Consider the following 27,488-nt stretch of genomic DNA (forward strand, 5'->3'; position numbering starts at 1 on the left):
ACGCTGTACATGAGAGTTCTGCTTGCTCCACATGCTCACCAACTTTTGGTGGTGTTGGTCTTTTTAATTCTCGCCATTGGGGTGGTGACAGTGATAACTCACTGTGGGCTTAATTTGCATTTCCCCGATGACTAATAATGTTGGGCACCCTTTCACATGTTTATTGGCCATTCACATCTTCTTTTGTGAAGTGGTCTGTTCAAATATTTTGCTCATTTTTTAAATTGCGTTTTTGTTCTTACATTGAATTGTAGAGTGTGTTATCTGTTCATAGAACAATAAACTTTACATACTATTCTTATTTGTATGCATGTTAATTTGTTTTTGGTTATTTTCAATAAATATTGTGTCATAACATTTCCCTCTTTTATTCCTCCTAGAAAGCTGGAAACTGTTCATTTTAAAATGTCATTCATTAGTCTTTTTGCATTATGATATAGTTTTGTTTGTTTGTTTGGGTCTTGCTCTGTCGCTCAGGCTGGAGTGCAGTGGCACAATCATAGTTCACTGCAGCCTCGAATTCCTGGGCCCCAGTGATCCTCCCTCCTCAGCCTCCTGAGTAGCTAGGACTACAGGCATGCACCACGCCCAACCCTGATACAGTTTTAAGAATTATCATTTTTAGTGGCTGCTGATCAAATTTGGCAAAATTTAGTTTGTCACTGTAAAATCTCAAGGGACGCTTCAAGTCCAAATTGTGGTTCAAGCTGCCATCTTGAAACAGAGCAAAAAATGAGCCTTCTTAAACCTTCTAGTCTCACCTAGTACCTATCCCATGACATGGTGGTCAGTATCTGCTTGTCTAATGTATTCCGTGGTGTGGTCCATTTCACTAAACACCGAACTGTCGGGGAGAGATTTGACTCCACAGTGTCAGCAGGACCATAGGTCTATCCTGCTGTTTAAGACCCCTCACGTGAAGCCTCCATATTTCCGCCCTCCTTTGCCTTCTAAGGAATTGGATGGCAACAGCTTGGAGCTGGTCAGGAGCAGTGAGGACTGTCTCAGGGACCAGTCAGGGACCTACCTAAATGATGGAGGTCAGAGAGACCTCCGGAGACCAATTAAGGCAGGCCAAGAACAGGCCTCAAGGAATTCAGCAGAGGTGCGTCCTGGGATTGAGGCCTACGAGGGCTCTGGAGCGCTGAGGTGTGGACAGTGAGACTTGGGAGCCTGCTTCCTTCCACGATCCATGGGTGAGCCCGCCCGTGGCCTCTTCTGGGAAAGGGGCCCGGGCGGTTCCTTCTGCGCAGTTGAGAGGGCCTATCAATTAAAGCTGGGGCCCCCCTGGCCAGAGGATTGAAGCAGGGGGTGGTGACTAAGCTAGGACCTGACAGTCAGGGGGCTCCCTATTGCTGGTCACCAGCCAGCTCAGGCAGCTCATTTTTGCCCGGGGTTGTGCAGAGAGCAGCAGAGTCAACTGAATGCCTGAGGCCCTGGGGCTGCCATTATACCTGAGTGACAGAGGAGCCTTTGTTGTGATTCTCCAACATACCTGTCTGCACGGGGCTAGGATGCTGTGGGGGTGCTTCCTGATTCCTCCCCTGACTTCTATAGTTTCCTTAGCGATGAAGTTTGGAGCATTTGCCAAAGGCCCGCCGGTGGGAGGGGACATGTGATTTACATACTTTGTAAGAGGATGCTCCATCAGTGAACTTCATGCCAGAACTGGTCGGAGAGGGTGGGAGGACCTGAGGCAACAGGCAGTGCCCACCACCTGCACCTGGCTAGAACAGCGAAGCGCGGGTGTGGGGGCCCAAGGAGTTGGGCAGCCCCTGAAAGAAAAGGCCAGCAAGTGCCAAAGACGCAGAAGACAAGCAGAATGCAAGGCGACCAGCTCCTCTGTGGCCCCCATAAGGACTAGGTGGGGAAGACCCAGCTCTTTGCCTGCTCCAGCCCCATCCCACCCCTGGCTCCAACATGCATGAAGTTGTAGCAGGAAGAACAAGGGCTACTTTCCACCCCTTTCACCGCCTCTGCCTCTGGGAGCAGGGAGGGCCCATCGCTAAGCAGTTGATGGCCCTCCTGTCTCCCTGCCTGCCTCGTGACCCTGTGGTCTTCTTGGAGGAGGCCTCAAGGGAGGCTGTCCCCACTTCAGTGCCCCAGAGCCCAGAACTGGGGAACTGTTCTTGTTCCCCACTACTGCTTCCATTTCTCCTCCCTCCTCCTTTATAGAGGCAAGATTGCCTCTGTGTTGTTATAATCTGTCTCCTCATTAGTGAGGGCTTTAGCGGCGGTTGGTCCACTATCTTTTTTTCCTTTGTTTTTTTTTTTTTTTTTTTTTTTTTGAGACACAGTCTTGCTCTGTTGCCCTGGCTAAAGTACCATGGGGTCAGCCTAGCTCACAGCAACTTCAAACTCCCGGGCTCAAGCGATCCTCCTGCCTCAGCCTCCCGAGTAGCTGGGACTACAGGCATGCGCCACCGTGCCCGGCTAAGTTTTCTATTTTTTGTAGAGTTGGAGGTCTCACTCTTGCTCAGGGTGGTCTCGAACTCCTGACCTCAAGTAATTCTCCCACCTTGGCCTCTCCCAGTGCTAGGATTACAGGCGTGAGCCACTGTGCATGGCCTTATGTTGTTTTTTCTATTATCATTATTCCTGTTATCATTCTTAGCCATTTCAACAGTCTCAGGGATGACCCATCCAGTACCTTGAACTGTCAGTTCTGCAACCTCCTCGTCCCCAGTGAAGATCTGCTCCTCAATCCTATGAGAAGCCCACTCCCAGGGGCTATCCCTGCCCTTCTCACCAATGCGGCACCACCGGACGTCTCTACTCTCTGGCTGCTCTCTCCCCTCCCTCCAACTTGCCACCCAACAGTTCTCCAATCTCCCGACCTTCCCCACTTTCCAACGATCAATCCTGACTCACTTCCCTCCTTACCCAGCTTAGACTGCACGGTCCCTCCTTACAACCTTCTGAACATCCAATCCTCCTCACCCCACGCTTCATTCACTCTAATCACCGGGCTGGTTAAACCCAACTGTCTGCCTTGATGCCTGCACCCAAGCAGCTGAGCCATGCTGACCCGTCTCAGACAAGCAGGCATTCGCCCTCCCAGGCTTCCCTGGCATGGCTGTTTTCCCACCCCCAGAACAACTGTTTCGCACCTCCCGTCTCTCCTCAAGCTCCCTCCTCCTATTCTGCCCCCTGTGCCCCCATCTCCCACTGATGACCTTGCCTCCCATTTCCTTCCAATCCCAACAGGAATGCTCCCATTTTCCCTCCACCAAATCTGCCCACCTACCTGTCTCTACAGCCTTCCTCCTCCCTCTCTCCTGTTACAAAGGATGAAGTGTCCTTTCCTCTACCAAAGGCCACACTTCTATTTATGTGCTAGATCCCATGCCTCTGATTTCCTCCGAGGTTCTCCCCACCTCTCCTGCATCACTGATGCCTGTCTCTCTACTGGATCATGCCTAGCGGCACACGCATGCTCTGTGCCTCCTGACGTTTCTGGGAGGCAGAGAGTAGAGAGAAGTGGCTTGTCCGGGGTCACACAGGCCTCCTGGCTCTGGCCCGGGATGGTACCACCAACTGGGCACCTCTTCCTATTTTTCAAGCACTGGAAGGAGCTGCTGTTGAGCTTTCAAAACATCTAGTGCCCTCTCTCCAGAAGCAGAGATCCATCCTCCTTGTTCCTGAGGTTCAAAACATTTTTGTTGCAAGACATCTGTTCCCAGGGGACTATGGAGAGACCGGTTTTGTCACAGGCTTGGAAGTCTGGGGAACTGCAGAGATGAGTGGGCGGACCGTGCTGGGCCTGGGAGCTGGATTCTTGAAAAAAAGGTGTGAAATTAATCAAGCCAAGATTTGGGTGAGCTGAATCCTGCTGCAGTTAGTTGTAGGCTGCTCAGGACCTGAAAATTGAGGAAACACCTCCAGACTTTAGACCAGGAAGCTACGGTTTCTAATACCAGCTGGTGTCTTCCTGGCTGTGTGACCTTGAGCAACTTACATAATGTCTCTGAGCCTCAGTTTCTTTATCTGGAACATGGGTATAATAATAACTACCCCAAAGAGAATTCTGCTGTGAGAATGAAATGAGATCACAGGTGTCAAACTCTGGGCACGTAACAGGCACTCAATACAGATTAGTTTTGTCTCTGTGACCCTATTGGCCCGGCTGGAATACCCGGGCAATTGGGGGTGTATATGGCCCAGGCTATTGGTCTACACATGGGACCTCAGAAAGTCACTTTGCTAGTTCCCCATCAGAGTTCTCCTGCCTCAGCAAAGAAACTGTTTCTCCCACATTGACCCTTCCTGCTGCCGCTGCAGAGTTTTGGCAGGAGGATGCTGAACTTTGTGTTCAAGATATATGTAACCAGAAGCCTCAGTGCACCGAGGGCGATAATACAACATCAGACTACCCACTAAGACTGTCAGACGTCGTTAGTCTGCATCGCTGTTGTTACAGAACATAAAGGTGACTTGCCAGTGGTTACCCAGCTAGTTAGTCTCAGAGCCAGGATGAGAATCCAGGTCCCCTGACTCCTGAGTCCTGGCCAAGATGCATAACACCTGCAGGAGGCTGTCAGCAAGATTTAGGATACTCCCAGAGGGCAAATCCATTTTCTTTTATAACCAAGACAGTCCATCAACTGTATCATGGCAGTGGTGGTTGGCACAAAGGGTGAATTTTACTGCATGTAAAGTTTTAAAGAGAGAGGGAGAAAACTCCCATGTAGATTATCTTAATTACCAAGTGGCATTTAGAACTTTGTTTTCTCCTTGTTAACAGAAAATATTTGGGTTTCTTGGGCTTCTTCATCATAGAACTGGCATCTTTTCTTTTTAATAGCAGTTTCGCTTTTCACTTTCCACTGCTCTTTCCCATCCTCTCGGTCATCTCAGAGGCTGTGAGATAGGCAAGTAGCTGTTATCATCCCCTTTCTACAAGAGGTGTGAAAGTCACGTGGACCCAGACTTGAGTCCCACCGCCACCGGTGTGAGCTTGGGCATGTCGCTTAACCTCTCTGAACCTCACTTTCCTCAACTTTTAATGAGCGTGGCCACAGTACTTTCCTCACTAGGCTGCTGTGGTATTGGGTTTAACGTGGCATTTCCCAAACTTCCCTCATGATAAGAATCCTCTGGGTATTGTTAAAAACACAGATTCTCGGGGCCCGATCCAGAGCTACTGCACCAGCATTCCCAGGGGAAGTCCTGGCAGTCTGACAAGCCCCAGGGATCCTTATCAGGGAAATTTGGGAAACACTAGGTTGATTTTTAAAAAGCATTTATTGTTGTGTCTGGCACTGTGCAGCTAATACTTATTGAGCACTTACGTGGGTTTAATCTTTGGAATGAAGATAATAATGATTACTGGATAGGATTAGAATGAAAAACAAGAAAAATAGTGTATAGTGCCCAGCAAACAGTGAGTTCTAAGTGTGTGTTGGTGTCCTCGCGTCCTCGTCAGCCAGGACTCGTTCAGGATGAAATGGAATCATCCAGAGGCGAGCTGGCTCTGCCTCCCTCCGTCCTGGCTTCACTCCCAGGCAGGTTCTGTCCACGGGATGTGCCTCCCCAACCTCAGGCCTCCACCCTCCCAGCCCAGCACCCACAACAGGAAGTTCTCATTTTCCGAGTTCCAGGGACCAAGCCTCATTGGACCCACTTGGGTTCCAGGTCCTTCCCTGTACCAGTCACTGTGGTCAGGATTTGGAATACGCTGATTGGCCAGGTCTAAGTCACTTGCTTATCCTGGGAACAAGGATAGGGGTCGGCCCCTTTGAACTTGAGGAATAAAGTTCAACCATGTGGTTGCTAGACCAAGAGAAACTGATGCTTGGCCCGTGGCCCCACAGATGTTCCCGGGACGGGCTCTCTAGTGTGCTCAGCTGGCAGCCCCCTGGTGCCCCATCAGGCCCGGGTCTTTCCTCTCTCTCCCCTGCTGGCACGTTCATGGCCAGCCTCAGACCTGTCCCCATCTGTCCAACCTCTCCAGCCCTCTCCTTGGCCCGCTCATCCCTGGGCCCAGCCTGCTACAGGGGCCTGTGCAAGGGCTGGTCCAGGGACTTGTAGCCGCTGTTGTCCAAAGCTGCTTATTAGGGACCCACTGTGGGAATCCTTCCAACCACGAACAATGAGTTTCTGAACCAGGATAAAAACAGCCTTTGCAAGTCAGCAAATGAGACAAACTGAATTGCTCAACCACCCCCTTCCCTCAACGGCCTGGCACTTTTAACACAGTGGATAAGAACAAGGTCTCTGGTGTCAGAAAGACGCAGATTTGAGGTCTGCCACTTCCTAGCTGGGGTAGTTGTCTTACTTCTCTGAGCCTCAGTTTCCTCTGTGAAGTCCACGAGGATTAAAGAAGGCAACGGATATAAAGCATGTGACACAGCGCAGCTCATACACAGGCATCCTCACGACTATTCCTTCTCCAGGTACTGGGCTGCGCCAGGAAATGCACAGCCCTTTCAGGGGGGTCAGTGTCAGTCAGTATCAGGGAGCCAATTTTAAGGAGCTCTGGTGCACTCTGAAGTCACACCGGACACACAGATGGGCCACGGCACTCACCATACTGTGCACTCCAGGCAGGGCTACGTTCCTCCTGAAGACACGCCGCCCCGGTATCTTCTGCTTCTTACCACAGCCGGCCACCCCCAACCACACAGGACAGCAGCATGACAGATGGTGCAGAAGCCCAGGACAGGGAGTCCCGGGTTTCAGGATTGGCTGTCACTCCCTTGCAGTGTGACCCTGGGCACATGACTTGCCCTCCCTGGGCTTTGGTTTCCTCTTTTATTAAATAAGAGTTGCACTGGGTGATTTTGAAGGGTTCGTCCCTCCCAAGGGCCTGTTCTATGGCATCTGCTGGCACAGGGAGTGGTGAAACCTCCCTCACCAGAGCTGTGATGGTCAAGGGCGAGGAGCTACTTCAACTCATAAGGTGGTCTCAGACTAGGGGAGCAGGAGCAGGAGGCACTTAGTGTGAGGGCAGGAGGGCTGGCTCTGGACTCAGGCACACCCGGTCAATTCCTGACAGTGATCTTCTTTCTGGCTGTCTGACCTTAGGCAAGTTACCCTCTAACCCACTTGAGTAACAAGGGTAATGACACCTACATAACATGGCTGTGGTGATTCAGGAGGTTCAGGAGACGCTGCATTTGAAGCACAGGGCCTGGCACAGAGCAGGAGCTCAGTAAAGGTCAGCTCTTCCTTTCTCCCGCTCTTCTGACTGAGCTGCCTTCCTGTTCACCATCTGTGAGTTCAGTGAGGTGGAAAAAGCCCTAGACAGGCCTGGGTTTCATGCTGGTTCCACCTCTTCCAAGTTACTCAACCTGTTTACCTCATCTGTAAAATGGGCATATGATCTTTCTTAAGTGTTGACGTGAATGTTTGGCATGACTGATACAGAAAGGGGTCTCTTCCGAGGTCCATCAGCACTGACTCATTCATCATCTCTTTTATCTTTTATTTTATAGGATTTATTTCCATACCTATGTGAGTCAACTGATCCTTAAAGCCCCCATGGAGGGAAGTTAGGGCCAGAAAACGTGAGGCCAGACCAGAGGTCTGTCAAGTTCACGCCCCTCCCATGTTCTTTCAGTAGCTCTGAGAGGCACAGAGCATGCCTGCCTCCTTCCTTCTCATAGCACAACAAGTGGCCCGGAGGTCACCTCCCTGTCCGACACCTGGAGCCAGAGGCAGCTTGCCCCAAAGAGCAGTAGATGCCAGGGAATGGCTCAAGAGAGTGGGGCGGGTCACAGGCTCCGCTGGGAGCAGTTCACACTGCTGGAGTCACCAGACAACTGTAAGACATTGCAAGGAATTTGGACTTGCTGTGGCATTCAAGGCCGTAAAGCTAAGAATGAATATGTGTGCATATGCATAAACAACCACAGTAAACTGGTTTAACCCTTTTGGCAAACATAATGGAACCTCGTAGATGAGCCTTATATTAATAAATAACTTTTGGTCCAATGACTCTACTTCTAAGATCTTTTAAGAGTTTGTAGTAAGAAATCCACACAGTATGAATAAACTGTAACAACATCCACTGTAGTGGTAAATCCATTTGGTTAGAATTAAACAAATCGGAATATAGTTAATGGACGACTATTAATAGATAGCCATTTAAGATACATGCTTTCAAAAACTACTTAGAGGTAGAGAGAAATGATTATACTAATGTTAAGTAAAAAAAGTAACAAAATAAAACACCATATGTAAACCTCTGGGTTTGTGAAATAACGTTTTATACATTCCTGAGTTTTCAAGCATACATTCTTTTCACAATATGAAAAACAAAACAATGAAAGATGTTTAAACAAGGTTCCAAGGTTGGTCCAACTTTTTGGTGACTGGGTGTTTGTTTAATAACTCTTTTCACATCTTTATATCTTTCTTTTTTAACCAAGATACACTACTGAATCTTGCTTTGAGACCAAAAGTATCCAAACTTAGTATCACATTATATATCCTATAAGAAATGCTACTTCTTTCAGGTAACAAAAATGAAGCCTCCCCCCTCACCGGTAGTTTGGCTAGAATGCATTTTAGATCAGGAGCCTGCTGGACTCAAAGAAGCCATCCCCAAAAAAATTGTATAAAAAGATTTATTGAAATTTATCAATGACAAACAGACATAAAACTCAAAAGTTTGGCTCTTCTGAGGGGGCAGGAGAAAAACTGGTGCCGATGTCCTTTTATACAGATGGGACATGGGTGAGGAATAACACATCACTTCTAAAGCAGTCCAGAAGAGGGACATGAAAGCAAACCTGTACATTCACTAGGAATTTGCAGTCATTTCAGATTTCCACTAGGTAAGAAAATACAATTTTGCGTTAGTTTTTCCGTGCTCGGGTATATGAAAAAAAAAACCCAGCCGACATGCAGCGACGTCTCCAGCGCTTAGGTTTATAAAAATGTTCTAAGCACAGAAGTACATGTGGAAGAATTCTCTCGTCATTTTTGTAAAACAAAGCGTTCTAATATTTTACAGAACAAGATACGACATTTTTTCTTTCTTTTAAAGAGGTTTTAAGTTTGAGGGCTCGTTTCTTCTCTTTTCATTATAATTACCAAATCCATCCTACTTGTAACTCATAAGCCTGCCGTTTCCAGCTCTCTGGCTCACAAGCTCTCAAGAGTAACATATCAGAGTCCTCTTTGTCGAGTGAAGCCCACCACCATCTGTGAAGGGGTAAAAGGGAAGAGAGACGGGGAATGTCCCCAAACAGTGCCAAAATACGCCTCTAGGTTGCTATTTACAAACCTGGGCGTTGGATGCCTCTAGCAGGCCCAAGAAAAGCAGAAACCACGTGAGCCAGAGCAAGAGTTAAAGATATGGCTGGTACTCAGCCCCTTCTGGGCTTTGAGTGACCAAACTGAGGCCAGCCATGGCTTTACAACCAACTCAAGAGACCTGGGAAATACCTGGAACTGTAGAACTCCAAACCATCCTCTTTGAGAGTAAGGAACAAATGCTCACTTGGCGTGTACTCAGCTATCGCATTTACAGGGACAAAAACCAGACACAAAGAAAAAGTAGGGGGAAAAATAAAGAGTGGCAGTAAAAATAGTATTTTATTCCACCCCCTCCCGCCCTCCCTCCCCCCCGCAACCCCCAGTACACGTTTCCCCTCTCGTTCCCACAGCAATGTTACAATCAGAAAAAAATAAGTTTCGGGGGGCAGGATTTGGAGGAGGCGGGGAGGGGACATGGGTAAAAACAGTCAAATCACAATAGGAATTTTTCAAAATAGGTTATTCCACTTAGTCATCATCTTCTCCCTCATCTTCAGGCTCTCGTTTTCGCTTCTGACCCCTTTCTTCTTCTGGAAGAGCAAAGAAAGGGCATTCAGATTACATACTGATCCCACCTCTAACTCAACCCACCCATCAAGAAACCAGGGGGCCACACATCTGGGAAGCTTTGCCACCCTTGGAAACTGAGGCAGGGTCTCTGCAAAGCCAGGGAGGCACATGGAGCCTGGATTGGAGTATTTTGCCCATTGCCAGGGTCCCTAGAGTCTAAGCAATCTAACGCCAAACTGGGGCCAAGCTAAGTGTAAAAAGGTTGCCATACCACCAAGATCTTCTTCGTCTTCCTCATCATCTACTTCCCCGTCATTATAACCTTCTTCATCCTCCTAGGGGAACAAGAGACACCAGAACATTAGAAAGGCCCCTGGCTTCGGGATGTGCTGAGGAAGGTTTTTCCTTGACACTGAGCACAAAAGGTGGGGGTCATCCCCCACCTCTCAGAGCCCCTGAGGCTACGATCTCAGGATGAACGGACAGCAGAGGTTCTTAATCTATTTTGGATCAAGGACTCATTTGAGAAGCTGCAGAAAGCTTTGAACTCCTTCCCTTATCACATACAATATTCACAAACAATTTCAGGGGGCTGTGGATTCTACGCCAGGTTAAGAACTCCTGATCTGAAGTCCCTGCGAGGCAGGCAACTTTCCAGTCTGTCCTCTGAGGAGAACAGAGTTCCCTAGGCAGACTCCCTGGCGTGTAAAGTAGGCCATCCTTTCTCGCGTGTGTCCTCAATCTAGTTTTGGCTTCAAGGGAAGACCCCGGTTTCAGCAAATCCAGATTCTGCGGGCAAGTCCAACTTCACCCTGCCCAGTCCCTTCACCATCTGGTGAACCTGGATCACCTGGGGTGGCGGGGAGGGGAATACAAATTCAGGGCCCCTTGAGGACGTCGTGCCCAACTTAAGGCTTGAGTTCCAGCAAGGAGTGCGACTTCCTCGTCAGCACGAGGCCCTGTGCGTCGCGCTGCTCCTGAAGGCTGGGCCCACCTGCAGCCCTGTGTGCTGAACCCTGCTCCTGGGGCAGCCGGCAGCCCACTGCTAAAAGAACTTGGTGACAGACTTCTTTTTGTCAAGGGAAACAATCTTTTATAATGTCACCAAGTAGTTCCCTCATCGGTCCATTTGCCAGGACTGTTTTTTGTGCGTATAAGCTCTCCTTTACAGGAAGCTGGAAACATGTGGATGGTCAATGAGATTACAAAAAGCCGAAAAACAAAAACCTTAAACCTGTGTGTGATGGTTCTTGTGACAGGAAGGGCAAGATGAAAATCTATTACCCAACAAGGCTTACTGTCCCTGCCCTGGGGGGACTTGCTGTGGGGGTACTTGTTTTTCTAAGTATTTACTGTTTAAAATACTTAAAATATTCTTTAGAGGTGAGCCTAGCAGCCCAGATCCGGGGAGAAAAGAAACTCAGCACAGAAGTGGACAGAAACCCAGTTTCTCTACCTGCCTGAGCCTGTTCCTCCCAAGCCCGGGCCGGGCCCTGCCTGAGCAGTCTGCATGGCAGGCGGATGTCTGCAATCTCCATCGAAGGAGACAGGAAACTGGGGGGGAGGCACAACAACACAGGCACCTCTTCTGTGCTATTGTCACTTATTTAAACCTCTCTAGGTCTAACTTTTGCAATCAGCAAGAGTTGATTTAGAATTCTGAACAAGTCATGGAAAATGACTCTGCTACAGAGAGACTCAGAACATACAAACACAAAACCCAGCGCACAGCGCCAGGGATTTGGAGGAGGGTGTAAACGCCTACAGTAAGTGGTCAGACACTTACCACCCCTTGTCAGATACCGTCCTTAGGCATTTTACTTACATTTTATTTTATCTTAACAACCCAGTGAAAAAGGTATCATGATCCCGATTTCATAGATGAGCAAATAGGCTCAGAAATGTCAGGCAAGTTGTCCAGAGACACAGCTAGCAAGTAGCAGAGGTGGAATTCACCCCCTCAGACACTTCATGGACCTTGTTACGAAAACTGTGAAGCAGCCAGTCTGTTAGGACAACGGCCCACCCCGATGCACTAACTTCCAAAGCATGCGGGGGGGGGGGGGGGGGGGGGGGGCGGGGGGGCGCAGGTGGCCCCGCTGCCGCTCTCCGATTTGGGACCAGCAGTCTTATTCCACTACCTGTCAGTTCAAGGCAGTCTTTGGTTTCTCCCCAGCACAATGTCTTAATTAACATATGAATGCAGAAGGCAGAAAATGGGGACATGGACTTTGTACTTCATCACATAGTCCCTGCCCCCAGAGCCCTCTCCCCCATTCCTAAGCCAGCCTCCCCAGAGCTCGCTGCAAGTCTTGCCTTTCTCAACCCGGCCCAGGGAAAGGCTCTGAAACGGACTCACTTCCCTGCCTGTGGAGGAGCCACTTCCCCAGCCAGGGCCCTGGGCTGCCGGGGAGATCACGGGGACATTCAGTGGGACTGCCTCCGAGGCAGCAGGGGAGGGGAGGCTCAGGGAGAAGGTGCCCCCACCCAGCCCAGACTCCTCACCTCCTCCTCTCCGCTCACGTCCTCCTCTTCACCTTCCTCCTCCTCATCCTCATCTTCCTCGTCTTCCACTACCTGAGCATCTTCATCATACTCTTCCTCTGTGCAATGGGAGCAGGGAACAAGAAGAGAGCTGGTGGTGAGCTGGCTCCTCCCTCACACAGCACAGGCCCCGGGCTGATGGGCCTGGGGGGGTTTCCAGTGTGGGGCTCATGACCCTACCACGCCCACTTAAGCCCAGAGACTGACTGCTTCAACACTCATGCACAGTGAGTGCCAATGAGATCAAACACATCCTAACGTGATTCAAAAGACAGGGCCCCCTCACAAGTTTTTGAAATGAAAGCTGCCTTGTGGAGACTGAGACCACTGAGAAATTGCCAGATCAGAGGAAAAAGTTTCAGGGCCCAGGAAAGCTGGAAAGTGGATTCATTTAGAAAGAGCATTTAGGCCAAACTCCACACTTTATTTTATTTTATTAGAGACAGGGTTGCACTCTGTCACCCAGGCTGGAGTGCAGTGGCACGATCACTGCAGCCTCCAATTCCTGGGCTCCAGTGATATGCACCACCCCCCCCCCCGCCCCGCCTCCCAAGTAGCTAGGGCTACAGACACACACCACCACACCCAGCTGATTTTTTTTTAAGAGATGGCAGGGGTGGGGGGGGTGTGGGGTGTCTCATTATGTTACCCAGGCTGGTCTATCCTAACTCCTGAGTTCTCAAGTAATCCTCCCGCACGCATCAGCCTCCCAAAGTGCTGGGATTACAGGTGTGAGCCACCACATCTGGCTCAAATGCCTCACTTGCAAGGTGAGAAACCCGAGGCACAGAGAGAACTGCCTTGTTGAAGGTCATATATCAGTGGTAGAGCTGGGCCTAGGAACCTGGTCTCAGGACTACCAGTTTTGGGTCCGTTCTGCTACATCACAAGATCCCTGCCAAGGCAAACAGGGTCTTGCAAAATACTCCCAATCTAACATTGGAAAAACAGAATCTTGTGTCTGAGTTAATCAGGCAAGTGCCTGAATTCTCAAGTTCACCCTGGGCATGAAGACCTGCAGGGAACCGCACTGTGCTGGCAGCAAGGGAAGGTGGGGAGGCACCAGGAGGAGGTGCTCCCTCTTTTCCTTCTGTCCTTCCCAAAGGCCCTGACTGCTCCTTGCACTGCCAGGGAGCCCAACATGCTGTCCCCTGTCCCCCACTTCCCAGCCCTCGGGGCTCCTGAGCACCTGAGCCCACACCCCCAAGTGCCGGCCTGTGGTCCTGTGGGCTGCAGCCACCAGGGGGCCCCACAACCTCTCTGGCTCTGACCTCATCTCCACTACTGGACACCCAGATGGGAAGGGGGTCCTCAGGCCACACCCCACCTTCCTCTAGCCTTTCACCCCCTCCCTGGGGGAGTAGCTAAGCCAGGGTCACATTACAGAGAGACATTGCAGAACCTCATTCCCTGGGGGGCTTTGGAAAAGCGATAGAAATTAAAGTGAGGATTCAGTTAGATGGTTTTAATGGAGTTACTATGCAGTTGCAGTCTCAGGATGCTTCTCTGGGGCTTGTGCCCTATTCTCTCAGGGAAGTCAACCACTGAGACAGATTAGGGACTATGGTAAACAAAGCAGACAGACCTGCTCCCCTCCATGGCTTTGGGAAGAGGCAGCTGCTGGCCAGCCTTTGGCAGCGGGGTGGGGCCTCCCAACACCAGCCCACCCCCTTGGCCGAGCCCCTCAGCCCCAGCCCTCCCGGCGCCACCCACCATCCTCATCCTCCTCCTCGTCGTCCAGGCCCTCCACATAGCCCTCGGCATCTGAGTCAGGGGCCTCCTTGTCGTCCCTGTCGTAGCCGTCGAGATATGTGAGTTGCGGGAGGAGCTTGAACACGTTTTCTCGGTAGTCGTTCAGGTTGGTTACCTCACAATTGAAAAGGTCTAAGCTCTTGAGGTTTTCTAACTTTTTCTGCAAGTGGAAAAATGAAATCAACGGTGAGTGATTTGTGGGAGGTGGGTGGCAGGTGGGGGAAACAACCCCAGGAAACACACTCGGGGACACGAGATGGTGTGGGCAGCCCAAGACTTGCAGGTGATAAGGGAATTGGGTTTGGGGGCCTCAGTGTCTTTATCTGGAAAATGGGGGGTAGTAGCACTTGAGGATCTTTAAAGCATTACCCAGTGTTAACGCACTGTTATTCTGCAATTACAGCTTTTGCCTTAATAGCAACCGACTTGAAATTAACCCGGGCTCTCGTGGTGCCTGCCCCTGGGACTAAGGACCAACAAACTGACTCCATCCACATCTGGTAACAGGGATGATGATGGCAGTTAACCCAGCACTTCATGTATTCAGGCAGTTTATCCTCACAACCCCTGTAAGGTACTAGCTCATTTTACAGATGAGGAAACGGAGGGCACAGACTTGGCATTTAATCAGGCAGCCCAGCTTCAGACCCTGCGCTTACTCTGCGAAATAGTACCTGTTCGAAAGGGCAGAGGAAAACCAATGGATCCAGATTCTGTCACGGTACTTAACACCATGTGCCGTGCCAAAGCTTTACACCAGAGGGCTTCTACTCCATGTCAGCCCTGCGTGGAGGCTGAGGAAACTGAGGCCCAGGAGGTGAAGGGTCGCACTGCTTGTAAGTAACAGAGCTGCACCTCAACTTCCCAGCTCACCCACCTTCAAGGTGCCAGATATAAAAAATACCGTCCCAGGCTGAGTCTCTGTTCGGATGGGGACCGGGTCTAACGGGGGAGTGAAGCCCCCGCCCCTCGGGGTCAGTGGCAGGAGCTGCGTTGCTCTCTCCAAGACCCTGAGATTAAGACCCAGGTCATTTTCCGCAGAGGGGCCCAGACACCCCCAACCAAAAGCAGCTTGCCACCCCCAGGAGGTGAGTGTAACACGTCACGCTGGTAACCAGGGATGGAGAAGCTACTGAAACATGTATGATCCGGGCAGGGGGAAGCTGGGAGTATGTGGTGTGCATGTGTGCCTCTGTGTGCGATCTAACGGTGACTGAATCACAATGTTTTCCAAGGACGCTTTACACTCTGTCCCTATACCTCACCCATACATATACAGAACTACATTCTTCCTTTCACAATGAAATTATGAAATCAAGACTTTTAGGCAGATCAAAATAGTTTTGCTTTCTCCAAGGAGACCACAGAAGACATGGAAAGAAGTTCTATAGGAAGCATATTCCATTATTTGGCCCCACGTCACAGACGGCTTGGTAAAGTTTGAGCTTGGAAAAGAAATGCCGGCTTCCTAATCTGTGCCCCCGGCCCACCAACAAGCCAAGCCCTTGAGCATCTGGAGAGCAAGGAGTGCCTTTCTGGACAAGAACCCTGCAGACCCAAACCACACTGAAGGCAAAATGTCCCCCCGGCCTTTCCCTGATTCTAAGATGCCTTAGTTTATGAGGCAATGCTCACGTGTGTATTTACAACGGGTATGTTTACTTAATGTGATAGGATTTCTCTATTTCAAAAAGCTGTTATTTAATCAATGACACATCTTACAGTTGATTTCCTTAAAACCAAAGGAACACAGTAATTTCAGATCCTGGTAATGTAGGAATTATTATTCTGACCATGACCTGCCCTTTTGTGGCTAGTAAATCAGTGAAGCTTGGGGTATGTTCAGCTCTCTGAGGATGAGCAGGAGGCAGAAATGCTACCCGGGTCTCTGAGGCCCTGGTCATCGTCACGCCAAGGACTGGTGGCCAGGGGCCACTCTTCTCCACACCATGTTGGGAGAGGCCTGCCTGCACGAGGCCCAGGCACCACGCAGCTGTCATCCCAGGGTTCTGTGTCAGGACTGACCCATCTCCCACGGGTCACAGGCCAGTGACCCAGAGAAGAAGACAGGAGTACACCTCCAGGGTCAGCTTAATTCCTGGATCACTCTTTCCTCCCAGAGAGGGGCGGTAAGCCATGCCCTGAGCCTGGAGACACTACAGCTCAGGTTTCCAAAGCTGAGCAGGAACGATGGGTGGAAAAGCACAAGACCAGAAATTAAGACCAGGGTCCTACCCTGACCTTCACCGTGACTGCCCATTCTGGCTGTGTGAGCTTGGCGAAGCTATTTAACTTCTCTGGGCCTCAGTTTCTCTATAGACTAAGCAGAAACAGCTCAATTCTATCTGAAAGCACGTAATGAATGTCAAAGGAATTAAGTGGAGAAAGGACAAATGCAAAAGTAGTGCTCCCTGATACAAACTCCTCCCCACCGCCCACCCCCACGGAGAGGGGAGGATCCACATGACTTACCAGTGGCTCTATTGTGCTGAGGTCTTTAATTTTGTTGCCACTTAAATTTAGATGCGTGAGGTTTGGACACTTTTCTGCCAATACTTCCAGGCCCCCTGAGATTCTGTTATCGCTTAGTTCAAGCTAAATGAGGCAGGGAGAGAAAACGCAGAAAAGGCTTTCAAAATGAAGGCCCTCCCGGGCAGGCAAGGAAGGTGGAGTAGCCCCAGGGCACTGCCTGGCTCGGTGCAAGCACCTGGCTTTACCTTCAATTACCTCCCTAAAGAAACAGCCCCTCCTCCTCCCCACCCGCCCCCAGCACACACAGGTTCACACACTATTTACCTTCTTAAGTTTGTTTAACTTTGGTAAGTTTGCGACTGAGGTGAGGCCTACGTTGATTGTACTTAAGAATTCCAGTTCTTCAAATTCATCTGTGAGGCCTTCGATTTTGCCTTCATTTGACCGACAGTTGTCCAGGACAAGTTCTTTCACCTGGAAAGGGAAGGACCTCGTGAATGGAAGGGTGGAGGGGGGCTGAGGTGGGGAAGGGTGTCAGCGAGTCATCCCGCCCCTTCCCCGCTATGCTAAAAATGTCACTTCTCCTGCTCTTCTGATCCCTGTACTGCCAACAATCAAGGGATAGATTTGCTCATCCCAGATTTCTGCTTTTAGCAATACTGGGTGGGGGGAGCACTGGGGAACAGAGCTGCAGAACCAGGGGCCACTCCAGACAGGTAGCTGGACCCGCAAGCTCTGCTGCCATTAGTGAAGTTCGTGGTCTCATTCCAACCCTATTCTCCCCAAATCCCATTGTACAATAAAACACCACAGTCCCCAGCTACAATGCTGTTAGGGACCTCTGGGCCTTGCTGCCACCCCAGTGTCCCAGCCTGAACTCCTCTGGAGGCCAGCTACCCACTCCCTGTCCTCAGCCCCACCTTCCTCTCACCTCCACCTGCTTGTGCCCCTCTGCTTGCTGGGGGACCCCAAGACCCACACACCAGCCTGCTTTCGCCCACTTGCCGGTGTATGTCACCGCAGCAGGGCTTGGCCTGCCCAGTGGCAGGGGCACTCGACGCCGGGCCCCTCCAACGCCCCATCTCTAGACCAGCGCTGCCCGACAGAACTTCCCACAAGGATGGAAACATTCTGTACCGTCCCAGAGAGGGGCCACTAGCCACACGTGGCCACGGAGTACTTGCATGTGGCTGGTGAGACTGAGGAACTAAGCTTTCAATTTTATTTGTTAATAATTTTAATTAATTTAAAACTGTAAAGAGACACAGGTGGTTATCGTATTGGATGGCACAGCTCAAGGCTTTGCTCTTCGGGGTCCTGGGCATAGAAGTGGAAGGAAAATGGAGACCCATAAACCTAGGATGGGCCCAGAATAAAACGCTGAAGTTGGCAAAATCCCAAAGTCTTTGGAGGCACCTCAGTGGCACTGTCTTGTTTCCCACTCAACTCTCTTGCCCAGAATTGGGGTCCTAAATTCTTTATTTCTACTAAGGTAGAAAGAACTGGTAAAAAGCCACCCTCCCGTGAGGTCGTTAGAAGGCAGCTGCAGCTGAAGGCGATACTGCAGGCTACAGTGAGGGAGGGAGGAAGACAGGCCAACAGAAGTCTCAAGCCTCAGGCAGGAAATGACCCTGGGAGCCAGCAAGGGAGTGGGGGGGCCTGGCCCTCCAGTCAGTTATCTACCCTGCTCCAGAGCGCCCCCAGCCCTTTGGGAAACCTGGCCTTCTGGGGCTGGAAGACACTTTAGAGGTGATCCCTCCTGGCTGTACCCGATTGAGGGTCCCTTCAGCCCAGGACACAGCATCCCAGCCTGCCTGGCCGCTGTGGCTGCCAGGAGACACACACTGATGCCCATGGGACGTGCTGCCTCCCTCCCTGGGACTTCCACTCAGGGGTCCTCCTTTCTCACCACTGGGTCACACAGTGCAAGCCAGTCCTTCTCCACACAGTCCTGTGCTGCCCAAAGGGTGACCCCTGCCCCTAGAACCTTTTTTTCTCCTGGATAAAAAGAGGGGCCTTCTAACCAGTCCCTGTGCGGGGCTGTACCCACTCTCCTGAGCAGGCCAGCTTGCCCAGCTGCTTCTACAGGGCTCAGATGACCGGCCTGCCACAGGCTCCAGGTGCCCGTCCTACTCCAGCACCTCTGGGCCAGGTGGAAACTGAGGGGAAAAGGAGACGGAAACAGGGTCCACACCAGGCCTGGTGTACCCCTCCTCAGTGTGCCCTTGCCACTGGGCAGAGCAGGGGAGCTCTGGGGCACATCTGGATCTCAGAGACCCGCAGGGCCCCGCAGCTGCCATGCCCAGGACAGCAGTACTGTGTGGCTTCCATCTGGCAGAGCACACAGCAGGGAGCAGCAGCCCTCTCCAGGAGCTAACCAACTCTTAGTCTAGGCCCTGGCCACCAAGGCCCACTGTCCCGTTGGATCTGGGAAGGGGGAGTTCAGTCCCTTCCCCCTGCCTCAGTCCCCCAAGAGGCCAGATGTCCAGGTTAGGTCAAACCACCTTCTCAAGGTCGCTGACAAGAGTGCCTGGGAACAAGCCCTGTGGGGCCTTCTGCCCTAGGTAGGGCAGGGAGACAGCCTAGAGCCAGCAAGCCAGGCCTTAGGGACCAGCCCAAATGAAGGGGGAGGAGCCGTGCTGGGGGAGGGGAACCATCTCCTTCGTTTGCAGTAAACACTGGAAACACAAGGCCCACAGTCTTCTCTAGTAACTGATTTCCTTGGAAGGCCCTAGGAATTCTTGAAGCTCCATCAAACAAAGACAAATATGAGAAGAGATTCCAGTCTACCCTCAAAGACTGCAGACGGGGTTTTTCTAGACGGGTCAAGGGCTTCTCTTCTTACTGCCATTAGCCAAGGAGAGGAGGGCCTCTGCGAGGGGGGAGGCGGAGCTGGGAGTCAAGGGAATTCCTCCAGGAAGTCGGCCTCTTTCCTGGAGAGGCAGTGCTGCCTGCCGCCCCTAGTGGCAGCCTGCAGGACGCCCGCTGCTGGGGCAGGCCACCCGGGAATTCTGCAGGGAGACACAGGTTTCGAAATGCTGACCGGGCCAGTCCCGGTGCCTGCCACCACACCCGAACTAGTGGCCACTCCCCTCAGGGACAACATGCAAGTCACCACTTTTAATTTTATTAAAAATAACCATCAGGCCTTTCTTGAGCACTCACTAGGCACACTCTAAGGGCTTCACACACTTTGATTTGATCCTCACAACCACCCCATAGGATATTCTCTCCACTGCGTAACACACCAGAATCACCTATCCTAAAATCCCAGGTCACGGTCGTCAGTCATAAGAGGGTGTCTCCCACAACGAGGTGGTTGGTGTTGGCCACAAGGTGAGGAGGGACCCCTGACGGCTTCTCTGACATCCCCAATGTAGGGCACAAGCTCTCCCAGAACCCCCACTCAGTTCTGTAAGCTCTCTTGGCTGTGTTGGGGCTCAGAACAATGCCCCCAAGCATGGCGCTGCGGCGTGCCAAGTACTTTGAACTACAGGAGACTGGAGGGCCTCGGGGGCAGCCTCAGAAGCCAGCTCTCTCTGACCTTCTCCTCCTCCCCTGTCTCTTGCCCTCTCTCTCCAGGGAACTGCGTCATTTGAACCAGAATTCCTCTTCCCTAAGGCGGGTCACAGAAATGAGAACTCCTTGTCCCTAAAAGCAAGCCGTGAGGCTAGAAAGGTCACTCTCCCCACTCTCCCTCCAATACCCTCATTCCAGAGGGGTCCTGCCCCGCACCTGGGAGGAAGGACTGCTGCACAGAGAGACCAAGAGGACCCTGAGCAGACAGGCCTTGCTGGGTCCCCCCCGGCTGTTACCAGTAGATCACACCCCTCTGTCCGGTCACATTTCTACAGTACTGCACATTTTCTCTCAAACCTCAGCATAAAAATGGGCACTTTTTCCTGGGTCTGTGGGTCTTCATTTCTGAAGCCTCCTGTGTCACAAAAAACTCTCTGAATAAATACATTTGTTATGCTTTTCTTTTGTTAACCTGTCTTTCATGTCAGCTGTGACCCTGATGACAGGTGAGGGAAAGGATCTCACCTTTCCGCCCCTAAAACTGTAACTGCGCCCTGTCAGCCCCTTCCACAGCGAGGTGGGTACCACTCCCTGAGGTCCCCGCCCTGGTTACACTTCCTTGGCAACCAAAGCACAGAAGCTAAGCCAGCCCTGGCACAGATGACGCTGCAGAAGGGCCTGGGACCCTGCTCGTCCCCAAATAGTAAGAGGCTGTGTCCACTCCCTTGCGAAAGCCCCATGTTTCTAAGGGGGAGCGGGCTACGTCTGAAATCCCCAGTTTCTGCGTTTCCTTCCTGGCTGGTTTCGGCACTGTGTAGGGTGCTGTCAAACAGGAGAAGGAGGGGCCAGGGCTTAGGTCCTGAGGTTGCTGATATCACCAAAAAGCTCAAACCGGGTGGGGGAAAAGCCTACTGCTTCATCCTGGGGGTGATGTGCCACAATGGGGACAACAGGTGAGCTGCCTGGGAAGTGTCTAAACGGACAGGATAGGGGACAACAGGTGAGCTGCCTGGGAAGTGTCTGAAATGGACAGGACAAGGCAAAACAAAAACAGCAGCCCCACAGCTGGCCTGTGGAAGTCACGCATCCACCCCCCGCCTGCCTCCCCCAGGGCCACGCTTTCTTAGGGCTCCAGTTTCACAGCCTCAGACCATCCCTGAACTCTTGCTACAATACCAACCCACTTCCTCTGCACTTGGCTCCAACCCCTCCATCTCTTTACATCAGGGTGTGTTCTGCTTGAAAAAGGGAAAAAAAAGGCCCACTTCCCCTGCCAAGTCCTGGGTGTGAGCGAAGTGCCAAGTTAAAATTAAACTGAAAATTTGTACTTTAGGTTTAGACTCTCTCCCAATGCCACTGGCCATTTAAAAATATCCGAACGTGGTTACTCTCCAGCTGAACAACTGGAATTACTCTCCTTGTACCGGAAGCTTTTCCAACACCCTGAAGACCAACCCACGCAGGACCTGACGCTTCGGTCCTCAGTGTTAGCACCCAGGAGGGGAGATCTCGGTGGGGAGGTACTGAGGACCCCCAAGAAGTCAGATTGCCAGGGCTTCTGCATTTCCTGAAAAACTTGTCCCCAAAGCAAGGATTTGTCAGTCACTTCTCACCAATGGGTGCTGAAACTTCCATGACGAACACACACACATTGTTACTGTAAGGAACAACTTGCTGTTTGTTTCAAAACTGAAATCTTTACAAGTCTTTACAAGTCTCTCAAATGTGACCTTTTCCTCTCCATTCCCAATGTTGCAGCCCTGGTCACTGTCACCTCAAGTCACATTAAGCCTGCTTTAGCCTCCAAACTGCGTCTCTGTGACCTTGCTGGAAGTGGTCAGGAGGCCGCCGGGACCACAGGGGACAGGCCTTGACCTGGGAGCCGAATGTTCCTGGCTCTAGCCCTGGGCCTCAGGCTCCTGCCTCTGTAGAAAGGGGATGATGGTATCTGTTTAACCTATGAAGTATAAACTTGAGCCCAGAAAACATCCCTGGCTTCCCACTGCCTTGGGAAAAATTCAAGTTCCCAAACATGACCTCCAGGACTCTCCATTCTTACAAGCTCCTTCTCCCTCCCTCCAACCTCAGCACTCCCCACCTCTCTACAAATCTAGCTCAAGCCCCCTCCCCAGGAAGCCACCCAACCCAGCTCTGTGCATCCCGGGGCACCAAGGGCAGCTGCTGCATGAATCATTTAATCGTGTATTAAGCATCCGATCCTCCTAGAGGTCAGGGACTGTCCTTCTCCATAATCAGCCTAGCAGGGAGCGGACACCAGAGCAACTGCTTAACAAATGTCCTGTTTATTGTGCCAGGCACAACACTAGGTGCTGGAAGTGAAGAAGTGAGTCGAGCTCTTACACTTTCACGAATAAATCTGAAAGAACCCTACCTTTTATAAACAGCAATGTGTTTTAAAGGGTGTCTTGTGCCCCTCAGACAAGCCTAAGCCCCTGAGAGGCAGGCCGGCTGCGCACACTCCTGCTGACCCGACAGTGCACTGCACAAGGGTCTCCAGCCCTCTCTAGGCAGGGCACTCCTGCGACATTGTTGGCTGAGGGGACACAGAAGAGATGGTGAGCCAAGGTTGGGGGCCTTGCCAGTAAGAGATGCGGTAGCCGGTGGGGAGGAGACAACAGCCAGTAAACAACTCCTGCCCAGCGTGCCAGGTAGCAGGACTGAGGTTGGGACAGAGTGCATTCTTCAAATGCCTCCAGACAGAACAGGCGCAATGAAGGCAGACAAGAGGGACCCAGGGAACGACCAAGAAAGGGGATGCACTGTACCAAAGCCAGGAGTGGCCATTTAACTCACACGGTCCAGTATAAAAAGAAAAATGTGGGTCACCTTGCTCAAAATCTATTAAGAATTCCAAGACAGTGACAACAGCACAGTAAACCAAGTACATGTTGCACAGGTCACATGCCTGTGAAGCTGGCCCTGATTAAAAGGGACAGCCTGGGCCTAGAACAGAACCCTCTGAAGGACAGGCCCAGAGAGAAGGAATCTCAGAGTGAGAAGTGCTCTTTATTTCCCCAGTGTTTCCCGAGGCACTGTGGAACGGTGGACAGAAGGCAGGCTCTGGAGTCAGACACCTGGCTTGGGTTCAACTGTTGTCCCTACGAGCCCATCTCACCTCTCAGCGCTTCTGTTTCCTCTAGTGACTATAATACCCATCACCTAGAGTCAGGTTAAATAAGAATGTACTCAGAGTGTCCTCAGCTTGGAAAAAACCACTTGCCTTCCCCTTTATCCACAGCCATCTTTACTGTCGAGTCCAGTCAAGGTACAAGAATGAGAACAACATGCAGGGTAGCAGATCTGAGTCACCTAAGCTGCCTGTGGGTTCCTGATGGAAAATACAGGCCCTCTTAACCCGCTGGAGAACCAAAAACGGTATGCTCAAAACATGCCCCTCTGGATTTCATACCTATACCTTGTTTTGTTTTTTACACCAACCTCGAGCCTTGATTTTCTTTTCCTTCACTGAGCAAGAATTCAATAAATACTTGTAGCTTTGGTTCCAACCTTGTCAGTCCCTAACCAATTTAGTTTTCAGGTTCCAGTCTTTGCACAGAAGAGAAGACTCAAATCAAATTGACCCCGTGGTTTTTGGTGCTCATGGGTTTTAAATAGGTCAGCTTTTAAATGGGCCATCCCCTATCGCAGATCCCATTTCAGCTAGAAGGCCAAACTGTTTGAGACACCAAGGTTTTAGACTGGGGTGATGAATGCTTGTGATTTTCTTGTTTTAACCATAAAATCTATAGTTTTGCTTAATAGCAAGTGTGGCAAAATCTGCCCCCCTACCACCCAAAAATTAGTCAAGTTCCATGGGGGAGAAGCCAAAGCTCTGGGAGAAAAGTTAGACACATAAAGATACTAGAAGGGCCTTAAAGATCTTCTATGGCCAGTGGCTTTCTACATTTTACACCTTGGCTCAATGTACACATTTTGTGTGTGTGCACAGGCACACACAACTGAAACAAATCTTACCCTCACAATTACTTTTTTCTATTACTTAAAAAACGTCACTACCCTGGATCAGAAATCACAATCCCAGCGGAAGACTGTGGAATTAACAGATCATCCACATAGCTTTCGAGTTTCAACTAAGAGGAGGCAATTTCACAGCCTCAATAGTAGCTAACACTCAGGTCTGCACACCTCTCAAAGATCTTTTTTTTTTCTTGAGACAGTCTCGCTCTGTCGCCAGGCTGGAGTGCACTGGCCTCCATCATATAGCTCACAGCAACCTCAAACTGCTGGGCTCAAGAGATCCTCCTGTGTCAGCCTCCCAAGCAGCTGGGACTACAGGCATGTGTCATCACACTGGCTAATTTTTCTGTTTTTTTGGTAGAGACAGGGTCTCACTCTTACTCAGGCTGGCCTCAAGGGGTCCTCCTGCCCTGGCCTCCCAGAGTGTTAGGATTACAGGCGTGAGCCACGGTGCCAGGCCTCAAAGATCTTTTAAAATCTTAACTAGGGCAGGGTCCCACGTTACTTTAAAAACAAACAAAAAAAATCTCCCCAAGAAAAAAGCATCTGTCTGATTTTTTTGTTGTTTCCTACAATAGAGCTCTGAAGGCAAGCATGGAGCACATGGCCCAGGGAAGTCGGTGACGCCAACCTTATTATTTTAGGGAGCCAAGGAACGCAAGCTGAGGCAAGCTGCAGCAGTAATTAAGCTGTCCGCCAGGCCCCAGCTCATAGGCTAAGCCGCTGGCGGGCGGGGGTGGGAGGGGGAAGCCCGCATTAACATAAACCCTGTGACTTGCTCCTGTACCGCCTGGAACCGGCTTCCTCTCTCCTCCTGCAGGTGTGAGGAGGACTTGGTTTCCGCTTCACCAAAGCAGAGGAGCAGGTTCCATTGCAGACGCTTCCTCCAGCCAGAAAGACAGACTCAAGGCAGTACCCTAAATGCCTGTGGTGGGGGTAGGACCCCGGCTTTTGGCTTGCCAAATGGCCTTTTTAGCAGGTGAATCCTTGATGGGCCACTCCCTGATGTTGCGCCTTTGTTTTCATCCCTACAAACCTCATTCCTACCTTCCAGCCAGTCTAGATTCTACTCCAAGAGTCTGTCAAGGACCTGTTGGTTCTACCTCCTGCAGGAAGCCTTCCCTGATTGCCCAGCCCCTAATCTAGTCCTGCCTGATTTAAGAGCATGTGTAGGAAAAGTGTTTGCAGGGCATCAGGAACTGTTTTGGGGTCTGGAGAAGGAGGGGCCTTGGATCTGACTTTGCTGGGGGTCAGGAGGAAGGAATGGGGAAATGGAGATGAGGGCTTTGGAACTGGCAAGTGACATGATCAAGTGAAAACCTCACAAGCTCCATCTTCCAAATAGCTGCTCCCTTCCTACCTTCAGTGAGTGCCAGAAGACCGAAAGAGGCAGGAATTGGAAGTAGAATCCAACGAACATGCTAGTCCACGCAGGTGGTGTCTGAATCGTAACCAGGGAAGAGAAGGAAAGGGGACAAGCACTGCGGTGCAGGCAAAGGATGCTGCCAGGCACTCCGAAGACCTGGGCTCTGGTCTCACTTTGCCATCAACTTGCTGTGTACCCTGGGGAAGTCACTGCCACTCTCTAGGTTTCTGCCGGTTTCCTGAGTACAGAAAGAAAGTCCCTTCTATCTCCAACATTTTGTGAGCCTATGAGTGTCCACTTCACAACCAAACTCAGTCACTGTTCCCCAAAGGAGGTGGGTGATTTCATGGGCTGAGGGGCCCAGGACTCATCACTGAGGGATGCAAGGACTCTGGGACACACAGCAATTATCCCAGGTAATGAGTGAAATGGGAAAATCAATCCTCTAGTCTCTTAAAACACATCAATACACCCAATATATATATATAATATATCAATAACTAATAAATACATATATACATGCAAATTTTAAGAAAACCACACACCAGGATCACAAAAACAGTCCCCAGAGGCCCTGGGTGCTGGGTTGCAAATGTGGGAGCCTGGCATCATCCCACCTGATATCTGTCATCTCACAGGTCATCAGGGGGCCTCCAGTCTCCTCTGGGGGCTGGGGCAAGGACCCAGCACCTCAACTCAGGGGGTGCCATTCCCAGCTCATCAATTCTGTGATTCACAATAAAAACTACAGCTGCTCTCGATGATCTTATTAAAGAGCCACAGCACTGTACTCGAGCAACAGAAAAGCCCTGAAGAGACCGAGGAGGAAGGCCTAGAGTGCAAAGGGGGTGAATCCTGATCAATGTCCCTAAAAACCTGCTTTGCACACATCACATCATGTCTCATTACTCCCATGTCCAAAATCCTTTAATGGCCATGGGGATCAAGTGCAAATTCTGAGTAAGATCCCCAGGCCCCCACCCATCAGTGCTGTCTGGCGGACACCCTGTGCCTCCTCCAAGCCAGTCTGTCCCCACCTCACCCCTCTGCTAGCCTCCCTGATGTGCTGCAAAATGGAGACCCCACCTGGTGCTGCACGTCAGTTTCCAAAGTGCTTCCCCTCATAGACAATAAGTATTCTACCCCTTCTATCCCTCCCAGGGAACCTGCTCCTTCCACCAGGGCCCTCTGAGAGATGCTGAATGGCCAGTGTTTCTTCCTCCTGTCTCTCCCCCAAATACCGAGTACCCTAGGCACCTTGCCCAGAGGGGCTGGCTTTCAGCAAATGCTTGCTGAGGGGTCAAACTCAGCCTACAGGAGGGTCAGGGTGAGGGTGGGCAACGGCTCTGAAGAATAACCTGGTTTCCAGTCACTTTCTGAGGCAAAGCACCCCACTAAAACCACTCTTAGGCAAATCAACTGTCCCAGCTGACTGATTCAGTTGATTGTGGCTCCTGAAATCAGATTGGGAGATTTAAGCCCAGCTGGGCTGAGATCACTTGTAGATTGCAGGAGCTGTCTACTGATGAAATCCCATCGGAGTCTCTGGGGCACAGCCTGGAGTCTCTGCCTTGGGGTCTAGTGTGCACTTTGACTGCTACCAACTCCCAGTGGACCCAGAGTGGAAGAATTGTCTGCAAAACAAAAGTTAATTCATTTCCCCAGTTTTACTACTCAGAGATCCATGAGCTGAAAAGTGAAAGCTTCTGTCTATTCTAGTTCCCAGCATAACCCCCCTAAGACAACACCATGCCATTCAAACTTATAGGCTGAGATGCTTCCCACAGTCTTGGTGTGACCACCTACCCCATTTCCAGTTGGTTCTTTAAAAATGCTTCAAAGAACTAAAGGACCCTATCAATGCCACCCTTGGGGAACCACTATATCCAATCCAGCTTCCCCAGCAATTGATGAAGCTGGGTGGAAACCAACCCAGTGACTCACTCACTGAAGGTCACACAGTTAGCCTATTGTGGAATCAAATCACAGGCCATTCTTAAGACTCTAACTTAGGGCCCACACCCCAAAGTCACCGGCCTGTCTATAGTGAACTCCTTGAAGC

At 50.8% G+C, this 27,488-nt stretch overlaps 1 protein-coding gene across 2 annotated transcripts in view; it reads right to left on the bottom strand.

Moving 5' to 3' along the window:
- Positions 1–8,554: 8,554 nt before the first annotated feature.
- The window catches only part of ANP32A (acidic nuclear phosphoprotein 32 family member A), a 38,961-nt gene continuing 20,027 nt past the window's right edge, over positions 8,555–27,488 (bottom strand). For both annotated transcript variants that reach the window (XM_045530616.1, XM_045530622.1), the window contains exons 2-7: positions 16,867–17,016; positions 16,543–16,665; positions 14,032–14,230; positions 12,280–12,377; positions 10,046–10,109; positions 8,555–9,794 (exon numbers count right to left, since the gene is read on the bottom strand). In XM_045530616.1, coding sequence (XP_045386572.1) covers positions 9,733–9,794; positions 10,046–10,109; positions 12,280–12,377; positions 14,032–14,230; positions 16,543–16,665; positions 16,867–17,016 — 696 coding nt within the window. In that variant the 3' untranslated portion in view covers positions 8,555–9,732. The remainder of the gene's footprint in view (positions 9,795–10,045; positions 10,110–12,279; positions 12,378–14,031; positions 14,231–16,542; positions 16,666–16,866; positions 17,017–27,488) is intronic.

This window comes from Lemur catta, chromosome 1 (assembly GCF_020740605.2).
Source record: "Lemur catta isolate mLemCat1 chromosome 1, mLemCat1.pri, whole genome shotgun sequence".
Lineage (NCBI taxonomy): Eukaryota > Metazoa > Chordata > Mammalia > Primates > Lemuridae > Lemur > Lemur catta.